This window comes from Pelobates fuscus, chromosome 6, assembly GCF_036172605.1.
Source record: "Pelobates fuscus isolate aPelFus1 chromosome 6, aPelFus1.pri, whole genome shotgun sequence".
Lineage (NCBI taxonomy): Eukaryota > Metazoa > Chordata > Amphibia > Anura > Pelobatidae > Pelobates > Pelobates fuscus.
The window spans coordinates 285782273-285799849 of NC_086322.1; the positions used below are offsets into that span (position 1 = coordinate 285782273).

A 17577-nucleotide genomic window follows, 5' to 3' on the forward strand; every position below is an offset into this window, starting at 1 on the left:
TGCCTTTGTTTGGATCAACAGCAAAAACAGATACGAGAGGCTGAACTTGATGGACACAACTTTTTTTTTTTTTTTTTTTTTTTCAGCTATGTAACTATGTCACATTGTGTGTTTGGTGTGTATATGTGTGGAGCCAGGGCCGGACTGGGACAAAAATTCAGCCCGGGCAATTAAAGGCAGAGCAGCCCACTATTAGGGGCGGGGTCAGAAAGGGGGCATGTCATGTCACCACCACCCAATGAGTATGTTAATGTCACGCTTCTCCAGAGCATCCAGTGTTTTTAGATGGAAGTTAATGCCATGTTGTTTCTTTTGGGGCGCAAGCATGCGCTGTGTTTGCTTGCGATTTGTCTCTGGTGTCCTCAATAGTGGGATACCAGAGATCAAAACAGGAACAGGGCTGTTAAAGTGTTGTGCATGTGTGGGGATGTTCCCTGTGGTGTTGTATATGTTTGGAGGTTGCATGTGTGTAGAACAGACTTTTTGTGTTGTATTGTGTGTAAAGGGGTCTGTTTGTGGCGGACTGCAGTCTGTGTTTCTGGGTTGTAAAGTATGTGTGTGTATTTATATAGGGCCTGTGGAGTGTGTGGGCCTAGTGGATGTAGTGTGTGCATGTAAAGAGCTGTACTGTGTGTTTGTGAGCGTATCTAGGGGCTCTAGTGTGTGTATGCATATAGGAGCTGTACAGCACATGTGTGTAGGTGCAGTGATGTATGAATAGGTGGTGTAGTGTGTACAGGGGGTGCGGAATATGTATTTATAGGGGATATAAATTACTGTGTTTGCATGCAGGAGGTGTAATGTGTGTGTTTAAAGGGTCATAACGCATAAAAGTGCAGGGAGTGTAATGTATGTTTAGGGGGTATAGTGTGTATGTGAGTGCCGGGGGTATAGTGTGTATATAAGGGGTATAGAGAGTGTGTGAAGTGTGTTTGTGTGTAAGTGCAGGAGGTGTAGTGTGGATATAGGGCTATAGAGTGTGTGCTGTGTGTTAATGCAGGGGCTGTAGTGTGTATATAGGGGGATAGAGTGTGTTTAGTGTGTCTGTGTGTAAGTGCAGGGGGTGCTGTGTGTTTGTGTGTTAGTGCAGGAGGTGCGGTGAGTGTAGTGTGTTTGTGTAGGGGAGCAGTATGTTTGTGTGTTAGTGCAGTGTGTGTATTGTGTTTGTGTGTTAGTGCAGGGGCTGCAGTGTGTTTGTTAGTGCAGGGGGTGCAGTGTGTTTGTTAGTGCAGGGGGTGCAGTGTGTTTGTTAGTGCAGGGGGTGCAGTGTGTTTGTGTAGTGTGTGTGTTAGTGCAGGGAGTGCAGTGTGTTTGTGCAGTGTGTGTAGTGTGTTAGTGCAGTTTGTGTAGTGTGTTTGTGTGTTAGTGCAGGTGGCTGCAGTGTGTTTTAGTGCAGGGGGTGCAGTGTGTTTGTGCAGTCTGTGTAGTGTGTTAGTGCAGTTTGTGTAGTGTGTTAGTGCAGGGGGTGCAGTGTGTGTGTGTGTGTGTGTGTGTGTGTGTATGTGAGGGGGGTGTATATAGTGGATGATATGGCCATATACGATTTTGTTCACCAAAATTTGTACATCATTGGGGAGACCTTCAATTGGCTTGGCCCAACGCTCAACTTCTTCACATTATTAATTTAAGAATTAACAAAAAAAGTAATTACAAAAAAATAATACCATTTACTCCCCCCTTTTAACTTGGCAGGGGAGAGAGGAAGCATTCACATACCTGGTGGTCCAGTGAGGAGGGAGGGCACGCCACGCAACGATCCCAGGTGGTCCAGCGGCAAGTAATTCAGTCTGTACCCCGCAGGGTACAGACCATGTTTCTCTCCCTCTCGCGAGCGCTGGGTTTTCAGAGCGTTGCCACGGGTTACCATGGCAACGCTCTGATAATCTCGGAGCTCGCGAGAGGAAGAGAAGGAAGCTGCTCTGCGTTCTCCCCTCCGGCCCATGATGGGAGACAGGACTCCACCTTGGGGCCGGTGCTGCCCTGCATGGGCCGGCAGGAGAGATCTCTTGATCTTTCCTGCCGGCCTCGGCCCATGGCCATCGCGGCCCACCGGGCATTTGCCCGGTTTGCCCGATGGCCAGTCCGGGCCTGTGTGGAGCTGCTTGTGGTATTGCATATGTGAGGCTGCTTGTGTAATTGTGTGTGTGTATGGTTTGTCAGTGGTGTTGTGTTTGTGGGGACTGTGTGTGTTTGGGTGTGTGTTGTTTTTTTATTAATTGTATGTGAGAGAGGCTTCTTCAGCAGCTCTGTGTATATCTAGCAGTGCAGGCGGCTTCCCGGCGGGTCCAGTGGGGACCTGGCTGGCCAGGTACTGGTTAAGAGCTGGAGCTGTGATAGCTGCTGTGGGCTGCTCTTATCTAGTGCGGATTCACGTTCACAAGTGTTGGTATGAAGTGATCTGAGATCACTTTCTCTAACTGCTGTAATGCGTACATGGAAAATTGCCCTTGACCACCTGCAATCACAGCTCGGTTTGCACTAGCAAATATCTGAAGTCACACTGGGACTTCTGATAGGCCAGAGCCGTCGCGTGCCATAGGTTGTCGACCCCTGTTTTATACCCTGGTCACATGTGCGGCTTTCGTGCCCGGAAGCTCTTTCCTACTAAACGTAAGTGCCCATCTCATTCACAGTACTAGATTAAGTGACTAGTAATATTCCATTCAAATTCAAGCCTCCTTTTTAAATGTGGCCATGACTGGAGGTATTTGTTAAAATTTTAACTTTTAATGGCTGTCATGGCAACACAGGATGTCCAGAAGGGGTTAATATGTTTAGCTAAGCAAATTTATGCATTCATCTTTTGACTATTGAAATAAACAAAATAAAATACTTAAAAATCTTACATCAACAAAAAAAATGTTTTAATTTTTTATTTGCAATTTTTTAAAACAGTACAGGTTTACAGCATTTGCAATTTTGTCAGTATCAACATATTTCTGCCACGTTTAACATACATAATGACATACAGGCATATTATTTGTCGTACATTTGTTGCTTACATTTAGGCATACATGAGTTTATGACATCCTTTAATTCAATACATGTGGTTACTTTCCCTACATTAGTTCCGCTGCTCCCTGTACTATTTTATTTTATTTATTTATTTATTATTTTTTACTTTTCCGTGTGGAGTTACAACCTTAGTACAACAGTGGTATAACAGGGGGGGAGGGTGGGTGGGAGTATGGTAGGTAGGGGAGAGGGTGTAGTCGAGGGTGTATAGGTTTCCCGCTTTAACTCTCAAGTTCAATTTGTGAAAAATTGTCAGTTAGGTCCTTAGTTGGTGTAAATTAGATTGTTAGCTTGTTATATGCATCCCACAGTTCCCAAGCTTCTACCCAGAATTTTTGTGCGGGCCCCGTTTTGTCCGAAAGTCACTCCATTCTGGTTACAAGTCTCGAAACTGATTAAAAAAATAAAAAAAAATAATAATAATTTTAAACTATGTGTAACTTTTATTTGATTAAAAAAGTCCTTTCCCTCATTTATACTATATATCACAGAAGAACCACTATTTCATAAACTATATAAAAAGTCCTAATTTCAGTAAGAGTCCAAATTCTATGTATATGCCCACACTGACCTCATATTGTGCTACATTATATTAATTCTTCCATTCTGCTCCACATTCAGTTTTTTTGGATGAATACCTGTTAGAACGTGGCATTTTCTGTCCATTCTGCAGCCTATTTTGTTTTAAGTCAGCAATTTAACTTGGCTTCAGCCCAAGTTCTTAAAGTTTGCAGTTAACTTGGCACTGATGCTGTCTACCGTAAAATGAGAATTCGTGCCCGGTAAACGCGTCTTGCTATAAGCTAACCATTATTTTACTAGCACATTAATCTGGAGTAAAATGAGCTGTGCATATTGAAGAGAGAAAAAGATCTGAATAATTATTTGATAGTTTATCATCATGTTTTAAAGGCATAGCAACTCTTGCCTCTATCATTTACCCACCTGTTGAGTCCCACCTACGAACCTGTTACATTCTTTTTGTTATATGGTTACCTTTTTTAATTGGTCTAATTTTCAGGTATAAAGTGTAACATTGACAGAGTTATTCACTAAAGTGAGAATTTAAAGGGACACTATAGTCACCTGAACAACTTTAGCTTAATGAAGCAGTTTTGGTGTATAGAACATGCCCCCGCAGCCTCACTGCTCAATCCTCTGCCATTTAGGAGTTAAATCCCTTTGTTACTGAACCCTAGTCACACCTCCCTGCATGTGACGTGCACAGCCTTCCATAAACACTTCCTGTAAAGAGAGCCCTATTTAGGCTTTCTTTTTTGCAAGTTCTGTTTAATTAAGATTTTCTTATCCCCTGCTATGTTAATAGCTTGCTAGACCCTGCAAGAGTCTCCTGTATGTGATTAAAGTTCAATTTAGAGATTGAGATACAATTATTTAAGGTAAATTACATCTGTTTGAAAGTGAAACCAGTTTTTTTCTTTTCATGTAGGCTCTGTCAATCATATATGCATATATATATATATATATATATATATATATATATATATATATATATATATGTATATATATATATATATGTACACAGAAGTTGTGGTTTATAGTCTTCTTTACACAGTAGACCTCAAAAAAAGCATAAAACATAAAAAACAATAATAGTGTAGTATATTTAAATATGGTGGGTGGATAAATAATTGTAGATATTCCACACTCACATGGCCCAGAGCTAACTCAGAGCTCAGCTGTTATCTCGCCTGGACGGAACAATCCCCGTCTAAGGATATATGGGGTCTTCACACTCTCATATGGGCGATATATGTAAGATAAAAGAACTCCAAATAGTACAGTATGTATTGATAAAATATGTGAATAAATAATAAAAATATCGTACTCACATTTGCTAGAGCAGAACTTGCTCTAGTCTTAATGGCGTAGGTGGTATAGTCCCCACCAAGGAACAAGTAGGTAACCAGGAGTGAAAAAATAAAAAATCCGAAATATAGTAAGTAAGGATAATTTATTTAACAATAGTTAAAAAAGAGATTAAAAATATAAATATATAGTCTCTAAAAAGTGGATTTTTAGAGACTATATATTTATATTTTTAATCTCTTTTTTAACTATTGTTAAATAAATTATCCTTACTTACCATATTTCGGATTTTTTATTTTTTCACTCCTGGTTACCTACTTGTTCCTTGGTGGGGACTATACCACCTACGCCATTAAGACTAGAGAAAGTTCTGCTCTAGCAAATGTGAGTACGATATTTTTATTATTTATTCACATATTTTATCAATACATACTGCCACATCACTCTACTATATATAGCGAGCGCCTAATTCACCCAAGTTATCTGTCAATCATAGCCAGGGGAGGTGTGGCTAGGGCTGCATAAACAGAAGCAAAGTGATTTAACTCCTAAATGACAGTGAATTGAGCAGTGAATTGCAGGGGAATGATCTATACACTAAAACTGCTTTGTCCACTCCTCCTGGCGGCATCTGGATTCTGAAGCTTCAGATTCCGGAAGTGCCAGAGTGGGGCACAGGGGCACCGTTGGTTGGCTGAGAGCGGTCAGCTGCTGCGCTCAACCAATCAGTCACTCCTCATTCACAAAACTGACTTGGAAAAGGTATATTTCTGTCTAAGCCAGTTTAGAAAATGAGGAGTCACTGATTGGCTGAGCGCGTCAGCTAACCGCTATCAGCCAATTAGTTGTGTCCATGCCTGGTGGGGGAAAGTGGACAACGCCGCTGGTGGCAACTTAAGGGTTAGACCGTTTGAGAACGGTTTAACCCTTGAGGTAAGAGTTGCTCCCAGGGCCTTCTGGCACCATTACAACCTAATTTAGATGAACACCAAGATACAAAAAAGGTTTCAGGCCCAATTGGTGTTGCCACCCCTTGGGTCCTCTACCTTTAAGAGTGCAGCGCTGTGTTTGGTTACAGTAAATTACCTGTGGTTCAAAGACAGGTACCCTTTGCGTTCTCCAATATAGTGAATATACAAAAGAAAACAAAAATATATACAAATGATTGTGCAGTATATTAAACACTGTGGTTGGAAATTGAGTGAGTTCACAATTGCGTCTACACTCACATTTTTTAGAGCCTTTTCAAGTGAATTAGGCTCTAAACTTGTGCACGTCTGTGTCTTTAAAGGTAGATCACACGACCCCTCTCTCCAAGTTGGATGGTGTATTCTCCTCTCCACTCGGTATATGAAAGACACAGAATTAACGAGCTAAGTGTAGCATCCTTTGCAGTTTTTGTGAGTTTTTTAAAAAATGAGATTAAAATGCTCACCTTGTTTAGAGCCTTTTGGTAACTGGCTCTAAGTATGCAGACCTAGTGTCAACTAGGTCTGCATACTTAGAGCCAGTTACCAAAAGGCTCTAAACAAGGTGAGCATTTTAATCTCATTTTTTAAAAAACTCACAAAAACTGCAAAGGATGCTACACTTAGCTCGTTAATTCTGTGTCTTTCATATACCGAGTGGAGAGGAGAATACACCATCCAACTTGGAGAGAGGGGTCGTGTGATCTACCTTTAAAGACACAGACGTGCACAAGTTTAGAGCCTAATTCACTTGAAAAGGCTCTAAAAAATGTGAGTGTAGACGCAATTGTGAACTCACTCAATTTCCAACCACAGTGTTTAATATACTGCACAATCATTTGTATATATTTTTGTTTTCTTTTGTATATTCACTATATTGGAGAACGCAAAGGGTACCTGTCTTTGAACCACAGGTAATTTACTGTAACCAAACACAGCGCTGCACTCTTAAAGGTAGAGGACCCAAGGGGTGGCAACACCAATTGGGCCTGAAACCTTTTTTGTATCTTGGTGATTATCTTTGTATGGTGGGCTTTTGAGGAGTACCCACAGAGTGTTTTTCAGCAGCTAAAACCCACTGTTTATACCTACTACTTAGCGCCACATATTCCACACCTATTGTGTAAAAATCCTAATTTAGATGAAGTTGTTTTGGTGCTTGGAGTGTCCCTCAAAGTTAAAATAGCCAAACTAGAAAAATTCTCTGTCAGCTATTCTTTTAATTCAGATACTCTGGCCTTAACTTTAAAACTCAACTTGAATTGACTTTGAATTCTCCCTTTAGTAGATAACCCTGCCGATGTCACTAGAAAATTGAAATGGCCAGATAAATGATATGTTTAATCTGAATTTTTGGCAACTATCATCTAGGCTTATTTACGACATCAGGAGAGAGAAAGAGAGCAAGCTGAGCGTACAAGACAGCAACAAATTACATCCCACTATACCCACAATCCTTCCAGTAACATCCATTCTGCACGCAGTTACAAGAAGCCGTGGCAATCTGGGATGACCACAAAGAAAACAGTAAATATTTTAATAAGCTTCTTTTTTTACACTTTTTTTGTCTCTTCTACTATCCATTCTCTGTTTATTGCCTTAATAGTATGTTTTTACGAGTGTTGGAAATACAAGGCAAATGCGTTGTACTAGTAGCTTTAGAAGTATAGATCAAAAGGTAAGAACATGCGTAGATTACACGTCATCCTTCCTTCCCCAACTTGTGGCATTTTCTTATGAGAATTATTTATTTACTTTTCGAAACCAGTTTCATACTCTTCACAAAATGCACACAGAGTGATATTGGTGCTGAGTATATGTACCTATTTTTTCTGTCATATGGTGGCAGTCACATATGGGTTTTGCTCCTCCCTGTGGACAAGACTTTTAACAAGCTTATTAAAAAGGATCCTCCCCCTTTGGGTATAAAGGCTCAGACCGCAAAACCTACCCCAGTCTTCTTTCTTGTCCCGATAGGGATGGACAGGACTTCGTCGTTGGTGAGACACACAGGTTGCTGTCTGGGGGATCCGGTCCGAGAGCTGCCCGGGTGGTAAGCTGAGTGGCCCATGCTCCGTTTTCTTAATCGTTACGGAGCATACTGAGGTCTGTAATTTATGCCGAGAGTTTCCGGCAAATACTTCCGGGAGGCGGAGCTCGCTCTGAGCAAGCGCACAGCGGTGGAACGCACGCCCGGGTGGTGGTTGCGTTCCACCTAAGCTTCCGGGTGCGCAAAGACGCATGCGCAAACGGAAGCTTAAAGAGATATTGCAAAAAAAAAAAAAAAAACGCGAAAATTTGAATTTAAAAGCTGTGCTAGTACCCACTGACAGCATGATGCAGATCAGAAGAGGTACGCCGTGTCACCTGCCCCCCCACACGGCTCAGAGGTATTTTGAGGTAAGATTTACAGAAAATAGATCTTTACTTTGAAATACTTTCTGAAGGAGAAAATACTTTCTAAGGAATATCCGTTTAATTTTTTCAGATATGTCTAGTCCACCTGAGATGGATAAAGAGAAACTAACTCCCACGCCTAGAAAGGCTACAGTGAAGTCCAAACATATTGTTTGCAGCGAATGTGCAACTCCCCTCCCAGACGGGTCTAGGAAGAAAATATGCAGTCTGTGTACTGCAAACTCGTTGGAAAGAGAGAAGCAAAAGGATATGCAATCTTTCCTATCCTGGTTCCAGGAGAGTTTGTCCCAGGCCTTGGACACGATTAAGGATTCTAAGAGGGTAGAAGCCCCCAGTCAACGAAAGATCAATAAAAGAAAGAGATTCCTCATCTGGATCATCTTCAGGGGAATGTTCTTCTTCTGTCGAATCAGAAGATTCGGGTTCCTCATCCAGTGAACCAGTGGGTTTTCCATCAGAGGCAATCCGTAAATTTGTTAAAGAAGTGAATCTGACCATCCTACCTCAGGGAGCAGAAAATCCTAAGAGAGGTTTTTTTTGTACAACAGAGCCTAGTTGATTCTATTTTTAGGGAATGGAAAAACCCGGAAAAACGTGCCTTTATTTCCAGACACTTCAAGGACATCTTTAAGCTGGCTAGCGACGTTATGTGGGAAGATCTCCCAAAAGTTGATGTTCAGGTGGCACAGATTGCCAAGAGAACCACGATCCCTATTGGAGAAACTGCAGCATTAAAAAATCCCATGGATAAGAGAGCCGAAACCTCGTGTAGGCGAGCTTATCAGACAGCCGGTTTCCAATGTAAAGCCCTTCTGGCAGGGGCAGCAGCAGCCAGAGCGAATGAAGTTTGGCTAAATCTAGTACAAGAAAATTTTTCATCTGGCCAGGTCGTTGATCTTAGTCACATGTTTCAGAACATGCATTTAGCGAATGAATTCCTTTTGGATATGTCAGTAGAAGTGATAAAATTGGCCTCCAGGATCATGGGTTTGACTTCGGTGGCAAGACGTGCCCTATGGTTGAGGTCTTGGTCGGCAGATACGGCGTCCAAGGCAGTCCTTTGTGAACTTCCTCTGGAAAAGGCTAAATTGTTCGGCGCTCCCTTAGAGGAAATCATACGTCAGATGTCTGAAACCAAGAAGGCACTTCCTCAGGATCGAAAAATTTCCTGGAGAGCAGGCTACAGGAATTATCAATCCAGGGGTAGACGACCCTTTCAGGAAAGACCACACTATTTTCAAAGAAAAGAAAAAAAACGAAAATTTGAACAGAGTAACGAAGTCAAGAGAAGCTTCAGAGACAAAGGGAAGCGTTTTTGACGCCAGAGGTGTAGGAGGACGACTCCAATATTTTTTACCGACATGGGAACAGACCACAAAGGATCCTTGGGTTCTAAGGATTATCCGAAAGGGACACAAGATTGTTTTTCTGGAAAAGCCAAGATCAAGGTTTCTACTTTCATCCTACCAGTCCAGAAAGAAATCTCGAGCTCTAGATTGTCAGACCAGGATGCTTCTTCACAAAAGGGTAATAGAAAGAGTGCCACAGAAACGGGAATTTCGAGGAGTCTATTCAAGACTGTTTCTCGTTCCAAAACCAGACCACTCATTTCGGCCCATTCTGGATCTGAAGAGGATAAATCAGTTTATCCCTTATCACAGATTCCGTATGGAATCAATCGCATCAATTTTTCCCCTATTGCAAAACGGAGACGTTATGGTAAAAATCGACTTAAAGGATGCCTATCTACATGTTCCGATAGCCACTACTTCAAGGAAATATCTAAGATTTGCAATAAGAAGATGAAGTCACACCGTTCATTTCCAGTTCAGGGCTCTACCTTTTGGTCTGTCCTCCGCTCCAAGAATCTTTACCAAAATCCTGTCTCCTCTAACTGCTCATTTAAGGGAAAAGGGTGTTTCTATTGTCCCATATTTAGACGACTGGCTACTGGTGGCACATACCGAAGATCAACTGCACGAGGATCTGCGGATCACTATAAAGTTTCTTCAGGACCATGGTTGGATTTTGAATCTAAAAAAATCAGTTTGCATTCCAACAAGAGTAATAGAGTTTCTCGGGTTCAAGATCGATTCAACCACCATGTCTATTTTTCTGCCCAGACGGAAGAGAATAAAGATCCGAAGATCGATTTCCAACCTCCAGAGAATGAAAAGTTGTTCATTCAGAGAGGCCATGAGTGTGTTAGGGCTTCCTACGGCCACTTTTCCCGCAGTCAAATGGGCAAGATCAAAGGTCAGACCTTTACAGTGGAACATCCTGACGTCTTGGTCAAAGAAGGAGGAAGATCTAGACGAAAGATTCCTACTGTCCCCTCAGGTGAAAAAGCAGCTAGATTGGTGGATAACCTCAGAGTGCCTGTTAAAAGGCTTGTCCTTTCTACCAAAGGTCTGGCTGATAGTCACCACAGACGCTTCAAACTCAGGTTGGGGAGCCCACTTGGGTTCCACCATGTTCCAAGGAAAATGGTCTTCCAAAGAAGCAGAGGAATCCACAAATTTCAAAGAATTGTTGGCGGTTCTGTATGCTCTTCATCACCTCAGACCTTGGTTACTTCAAAGAGCGGTCAAGATACAGTCAGACAATCGTACGGTAGTCTCTTATATCAATCGACAGGGAGGAACCAGAGCGAGAAGGCTTTACAGTCTTTGTACAGCCGTTATGGAATGGGCGCAGAGAAATCTGGAAGACATTACGGCGGTCTACATAAGAGGCAGCGACAATGTTATAGCCGACGATTTGAGCAGGGGAAAGTGGGACCAAAAGGAATGGTCGCTAAACCCGGACGTATTCAGAATCCTAACTGTGAAATTCGACGTACCAGAAGTAGATTTGATGGCAAGAAGATCAAACAAGAAGGTTTACCACTTCGCCTCCCTATTCAGAACGGATCGACCCAGTTGGATAGACGCTCTATCAATAAGGTGGGATTTTCAGCTGGCTTACATCTTCCCACCTCTGCCCCTGATCCCAAAGGTTCTCCTCAAGATACGAACAGACAGGGCAAGGATATTGGCAATAATCCCTTATTGGCCAAACAGAGCCTGGTTTGCCGCCCTAAAAGAGATGACCATCAGCTATTGGGAACTTCCAGTGTCAGCTCATCTCATTGTGAACAGGAACCTACCCTTGAAGGTACTAGAGATGTTCAGATTGACGGCTTGGCTACTGCAAGGCTGATCCTTCGAAACAAGGGATTGCAGGATGAGAGAATAGCTGTCTTACTCCGCGCCACTAGAGTATCGACTTCTAGGATATACTTTAGAATTTGGTCCAAGTTTCTGCACTGGTGTAGGGATCACCGGTTCCCGATCTTACAACCATCAATTGATAACATTCTTCAGTTTTTACAAGAAGGCTTTGACGCTGGCCTGGGAGTCTCAACTCTCAAGGTCCAAATATCTGCTTTAAATTTTTTTCTTCTAAAGGATCTGGCAGCAAATGTTTTTATCAGAAGGTTTTTTAGGTCTATCAGCCTCAGGAGGCCTCCTAAACGATCAGTGTTTCCATCATGGGACTTAGCCCTAGTCCTTCAAGCCCTTAGTGCTACCCCGTTTGAACCTTTGGAGGAAGTTCCTTTAAAAAATTTATCTCTTAAGGTTTTGTTTCTGGTGGCCATCACCTCAGCCAAAAGAGTGGGAGAACTTCACGCCCTATCCTCCTCAGACGAATTCACTATTTTCCATGAGGACAAGGTGGTTCTTTACCCGAGACCATCTTTTCTTCCTAAAGTTTTATCTTCAAAGAATGTGAATCAACCTATTATTTTACCTTCCTTTTTTAGTGCGCCCTCATCCCTTCAAGAACACAGATGGCAAAAGTTGGACGTAAGAAGAGCGTTACGTATATATTTAAACAGAACAAAGGAATTCAGAGTGTCGGATCACCTGTTTGTTAATTTTCAGGGTCACTTAAAGGGTAAGGCATCTTCCCGTGGTACTTTATCTCGTTGGCTTATTCAGGCTATCGATTTGGCATATTCTTCCTCAGGTCTTCAGTCGCCTGCTGCTATCAAGGCCCATTCTACTCGAGCTATGGCTACCTCATGGGCAGAAAGAGCACTTGCATCTCCAGAAATCATTTGTAAGGCAGCATGCTGGTCATCTTACAACACCTTTATCAAGCACTACCGGCTAGACATTTTCTCTGCCTCTGAAGCTGCCTTTGGGCGTAAGGTGTTACAAGCCGTCGTGGCATAGGTCCCGCCCAGAGGGATTCTTGCTATATCCCATATGTGACTGCCACCATATGACAGAAAAAACAGAAATTTTTACTTACCGTAAATTCTTTTTTTCTTAATATGGTGGCAGTATTATAACCCTCCCTCTTTATTAAAGTAATTTTGCATTGGATATTGGATTTGTCTGGTTTCTTTACTTGTCACGTACTGGGGTAGGTTTTGCGGTCTGAGCCTTTATACCCAAAGGGGGAGGATCCTTTTTAATAAGCTTGTTAAAAGTCTTGTCCACAGGGAGGAGCAAAACCCATATGTGACTGCCACCATATTAAGAAAAAAAGAATTTACGGTAAGTAAAAATTTCTGTTTTTGATTTTCTTTTTTTTTCGATTGATGTGACATTTAATGTTTTTTTTTTTTTTTGTTTGTTTTTTTTTAATTTATTTCATTATTTGTTTTTCTTAATTTGCCATTCTCGTGCACTTCCATCTTGGGTGTCATATGCTGATTTGTAATGATGTCACAAGTCTAGTGGTAACTAGACTTGTAACATCGGAAGTCTACGTAGTATATGGAGTGACAGTCAGAACCTCTGTCGTATGGCACCAGTTTAAACTTTGGGATTCATAGTGTTTTAAATAGAGCAATTCTTGAAGTAATTATGCACCAGGAAATAGACTGTTAAGGCGAAACGCGTTGTGCAATTTTATGTCTGGTGATTATTGGTTCCTGTAAAAAAAGTATTACCTTCTATAAGAACTCCTTGTGATTCCTCATTGGAGTTGGTGCTTTTCCCAAGCCAAATAACGGAGGATGTTATGGAGGTGTAAATCAGGACACAATCAATATTTTATTTCACGCTATCAAAGTCTGAGCCTGCTGTATGAGGCTCAGGAGTATGTGAGTGAAATTCCTACTGCCTTTTGCACTTCATTCATTGATTGCATATTACCCTATGAGAGTTTTTGGTCCTTTGTGTATTTTTATAGACATTCTTTGATGTACTGACCATAAGGTCTTTCTGTGGTTATTACATACCGTTTGTTGAGTGTTTTTTTTTTTTTTTTTAATTCTTTATTTTTGTTGTGCAAGTTTCAACAGCCAGCCTGTGTTGCCACAACAACAGTCACAGGCATATCAACATCATACATTTTCAAACATGGCAAGTAAGAGAACTGCACATTTTTATATTTTGAAGCAGAAAAGGTCAGCACATCTTATGGTGTTGTTAAAATAAAAGACATCAGAGCTTGGTCTAGAAATGCTTAGATACAGTACTAACATGTTAACTTTAGAAAAAGGGAGAGAAAAAACAAACAAAAAACAGGTGATGGTCGCTAAACCGGATGTAAACTTCGCTTGCTCTGGGCGATTAAAGAGTTAGGGTGTAGTGTCACCCTGCTAACCAGTGTGGCTTCCTAAAGCTATGTGCCCCCGCTCGCTGGAATGAAGGACACAGCTACATGAGTTGTAGGGCTGTGAGTGGTGGAGCGTTTATCCCATACCCCTAGCGTATCTAGTGTAGTGGCTAAACTGTGTGTACTAATGTGGGTAGTTGCTATACTTTCGATTAGTGTGCATAGTCGCTTTGTTAGACAGTGGGTTTAGGCTACTACGGTGTGATCCAAGGTGTGTGGTCCCACTGGCGTGGTATTCGGGGGGGTCTTAGTGTTATTTGGGCTGTGGTGCCGTTCAAACTGGTAGTCCTTGTGCTCCGTAGCTGGAGTGAGAGTTCACACCTTTGTGGAGGTGAAAGAGGGGAAAAGCGTCACGGTGAGCAGTCTCAATCCCAGAGTCCCGCTTCAGGTGGTGGCTGCTGCATAGGGTTCCGTTGGTAGTTGCCTTGGCACAAATTCCGGAGTGCTGGCCGAGTGTGTCCCGAGGCTGCGGCTTGAGGGGCCCCTCTGCGCTGACGCTGCGTCTCGGGTTGACAGTGGGAGGTTTAGCTTCTTGTAGGTTCCGGGCCAGCACAGGGCCACTTGCACTTTCTATGCTCAGAGTCCGGCCGGGTCCCCAGCGGTATCGCATCTGTTGCTGCCGCAGGAGAGAGGTGACCTGCCGGAGGGATCTTCTCCAGGACAGCGTGCCACTCGATAAATCCGCATAAAAAGAGGGTAATTTCTTCAAAGGTGTACGTCGACCGGCCCTTGATGGCGTCGAGTACTGCCCTTTTGTCTCTTGCTGTTTGAAAGCAGAGTATCACATCCCCAGTGGCCGTTGGTGGTGCTGCATTCAGCTTTGGGATGCGAAAAATCTCGTCCAGCATAATCGTTTTTGCCACTTTTGGTGTCAGGAGCGCGGTTAGCAGACGCCTGATAAAGTGAGGGAGCTCTGCTTCTGGAGTGGAATCCACGACCCCCCTGAGCTTCAGGTTATTTTGACGTCTCCTGTCTTCTTGGGTGGCCAATTGTTGTTCATGAAGTGTCGCTTGTTTTTTCAGTTCGCAGATTGCCGCTTGCAGTTCCGCAATTTGGCTTGTGTGGTCTCTGGAGGTGTGTTCCACCGTTCCCAGCCGGGTACACAGGCCTTGCAGGTCTTTCCTGATAGTTGCCACCTCCGTTGAGATTTTTTCGTGGTGGGAGGCCATGAGTGCTGTGATAGCCTCCATGGTTACCGGTGTGTGGGTTGATGCGGGTGGTCGAGGTCTCTCACGCAGTGGTGGTAAGCCTGTCGGTATGGGGCTCCCTTCTCCTTCATCGGATGTCTCATCCGAGAAGTCTGTGCAGCCTCTATGCAGGGACTCCATTGTTGCGTTTGCGGCCTCGTGGGCCTGCCGCCACATGTCCCCGATGTTCATGCTGTGACGGGGCTTGTCGGACTTTGGCTTTTTCATTTTTCTGCCCATCGTTGTCAGGTGTGCTATGGGCACCTTGGGGGTCTGTTGGGCTCCAATATCGGCAGTTTTGTGCGGTTTTGGTCGGGAGCTCCTCGGCCATGCGACTATCCTTGTCAGCAGCTTGACTCAGCCCCCCTGTTGAGTGGTTTTTGAATACACGGTCACCTGAATTTTTATTTTATTTCTTCCGATGCTGCCCAACCAGCAGAATTTTACCAATATCCCCAGTAGATCAGAACTGATAAATCTCTGAATTCCTGAACACTTGGTGGAATTATCTGGTTTGCTAATTTTTTGATTAGTATATCAGTATATATATATATATATATATATATATATATATCAGTATATTAGTATATCAGTTATATCACTCTAAGCACCATAACTACTAAAGTTATGTGAAATGGTTATGGTGCAAAGAGAATGTGGGTGTCATCTCCCAGGTTAATATCAAACTGTTTTAAAACTATTTGACAAAAACTGGGACTCGCCCAGCCTATCCGCTGCAGTACTGATATTGTAGAGGTTACTTAATGCATCAGTGATTCAATGATGGGTTGGGACTAGGTCAGGGCAGAACCTTCTGCCTATCGTTGCTGGCCAAAGTTGATTGCCTAATGTAGCGCAACTTTCACAATTAACACAGATTTACCGAAAATGTAGGACATTTCATCTACATATCGTGCTAACAGATTTATTAGCAAATAGATAGATGCTACAAACCTACTTATAAAAATGGCCTGCCTCCCTACCTTGTCTGTTATTTTGTGGCCAGGCACAGGACAGATGCCCCTTTCGCCCAGCAGTAAGGACGCTACTGTTGGCAACACGCAAATCCAAATCTATGTGGTGAGCACGCAATTGTACAGTTCATGTTTGACATGCCTGTATAGCAAGAGATCCCTCGTTAGGGCAGTTCTCCTGCTTTTCGTCAATGCCACCATTGTTCATATGCTCTGTAATCTATATGGTGTTAAATTGGCAGTCATTTACGAGCCTTATTGTATGCCACTCTTGGCCAAACTCCTAGCTTCTCACTGGGAAGTAATGGAGTGATAGAAAATGTGATGTCACTGGAATTGAACATCAGTGTAAGGGGAGAAGATGTGATGTCCTCTGGGAAGTGTAGTTTATCTCCACAACCAAGGGAATTCAGACAATGAGGTGGGCTAGTAGCAAATGTGAAGACATCGTGAGAACCCACAAGGCTTTATTACGATATTAAAACCAGTAAGAGAAGACCATGAAGTAAAACAATCGCCTCTTTTACAAAAACGTTAAACCGTAACATTTCAACGTGATTAGGAGAAGAATGGAGAATAAATAAAATGGGGATATGCAAAAGTATCACGACAATGGATTGTTAATAAAGTTAACTATGCTCCTAAATTATTCCATATTCTGTTAAATGTGTTTAGTGACCGTCTCATAACTTGGGTTGAACCCGCCCTAGTGCAAGTTCTCAAACCCTGTCCTCTCCTCGTAGGAAAATGAATAAGATCCCACAGGACCCCTAGGCAGGTTTTCGGTTTGGACCCCCTTCATTCACCACATAGAGATGGTAAATGGGGCCAAGTTAAGTCATGGTTCCAGGACCCCTGTCTGACACCTGGGACCTAGGCAGGTGCCTAGGGTCTCCTTATGGTTACACCTGCCCTTTCGAGTTTATTGGACTAAAATCCCCATATTTCACAGCCCATTTATTGCATTCAAAGAATTGTGTGACTTGTCTTACAGGATTAGATGCACTTAGAGATGCTGTGTCTCATTTCTTTGCACGTCTACTTCTAAATCGGGCACTGCACTGCAAATAGTGCTAAATTAAATATAACACCTTGTATCATGTCATGCTAAATAAGCAAAGTCTCAGTTAAAAAAAACAAAAACCTGTTATGACTTGCCTTTTGATGGAATTAAAGACTGTTTGATGGGATATATTTGTTTGTTGCTTTATCTTGTTGTAGAATATATAGTCCCTTATCCTAATAGCCCATCACGCTGTGATCTCCAGGGTACAAGGTTACTGCTGGCCATTATCACAACTGTTAATCAATGCCAATCTCTGTTCAGCGGTGTCTACGGCAAGATGATCTTGACTTTTTTTTTTAAAAGGAAATAGACTTTTTTTTCATTAAGTATTTGTAAAAAAAAAAAATAATAATTTGAAAAACTCATCCTCTTTAATTTTATTATATGACAGGACCCATCAGCCATATACATGTACCTTGGATCAGACGGTGTTTCAAAACCATCAGTTCTTTTCTATGGATTTCTCTACTTCTGTGCAGGGAGAGAAGAAGGGAAGATTATGG

The 17577-nt window shown here is 42.4% G+C and overlaps 1 protein-coding gene across 1 annotated transcript in view; it reads left to right on the forward strand.

The window, feature by feature from the left end:
* Positions 1-17577, forward strand: part of MARCHF10 (membrane associated ring-CH-type finger 10) — an 84676-nt gene that overhangs the window by 13087 nt on the left and 54012 nt on the right. The window contains exon 3 of the mRNA XM_063459363.1: positions 7185-7340. Within this exon, the coding sequence (XP_063315433.1) occupies positions 7185-7340 (156 nt within the window). The remainder of the gene's footprint in view (positions 1-7184; positions 7341-17577) is intronic.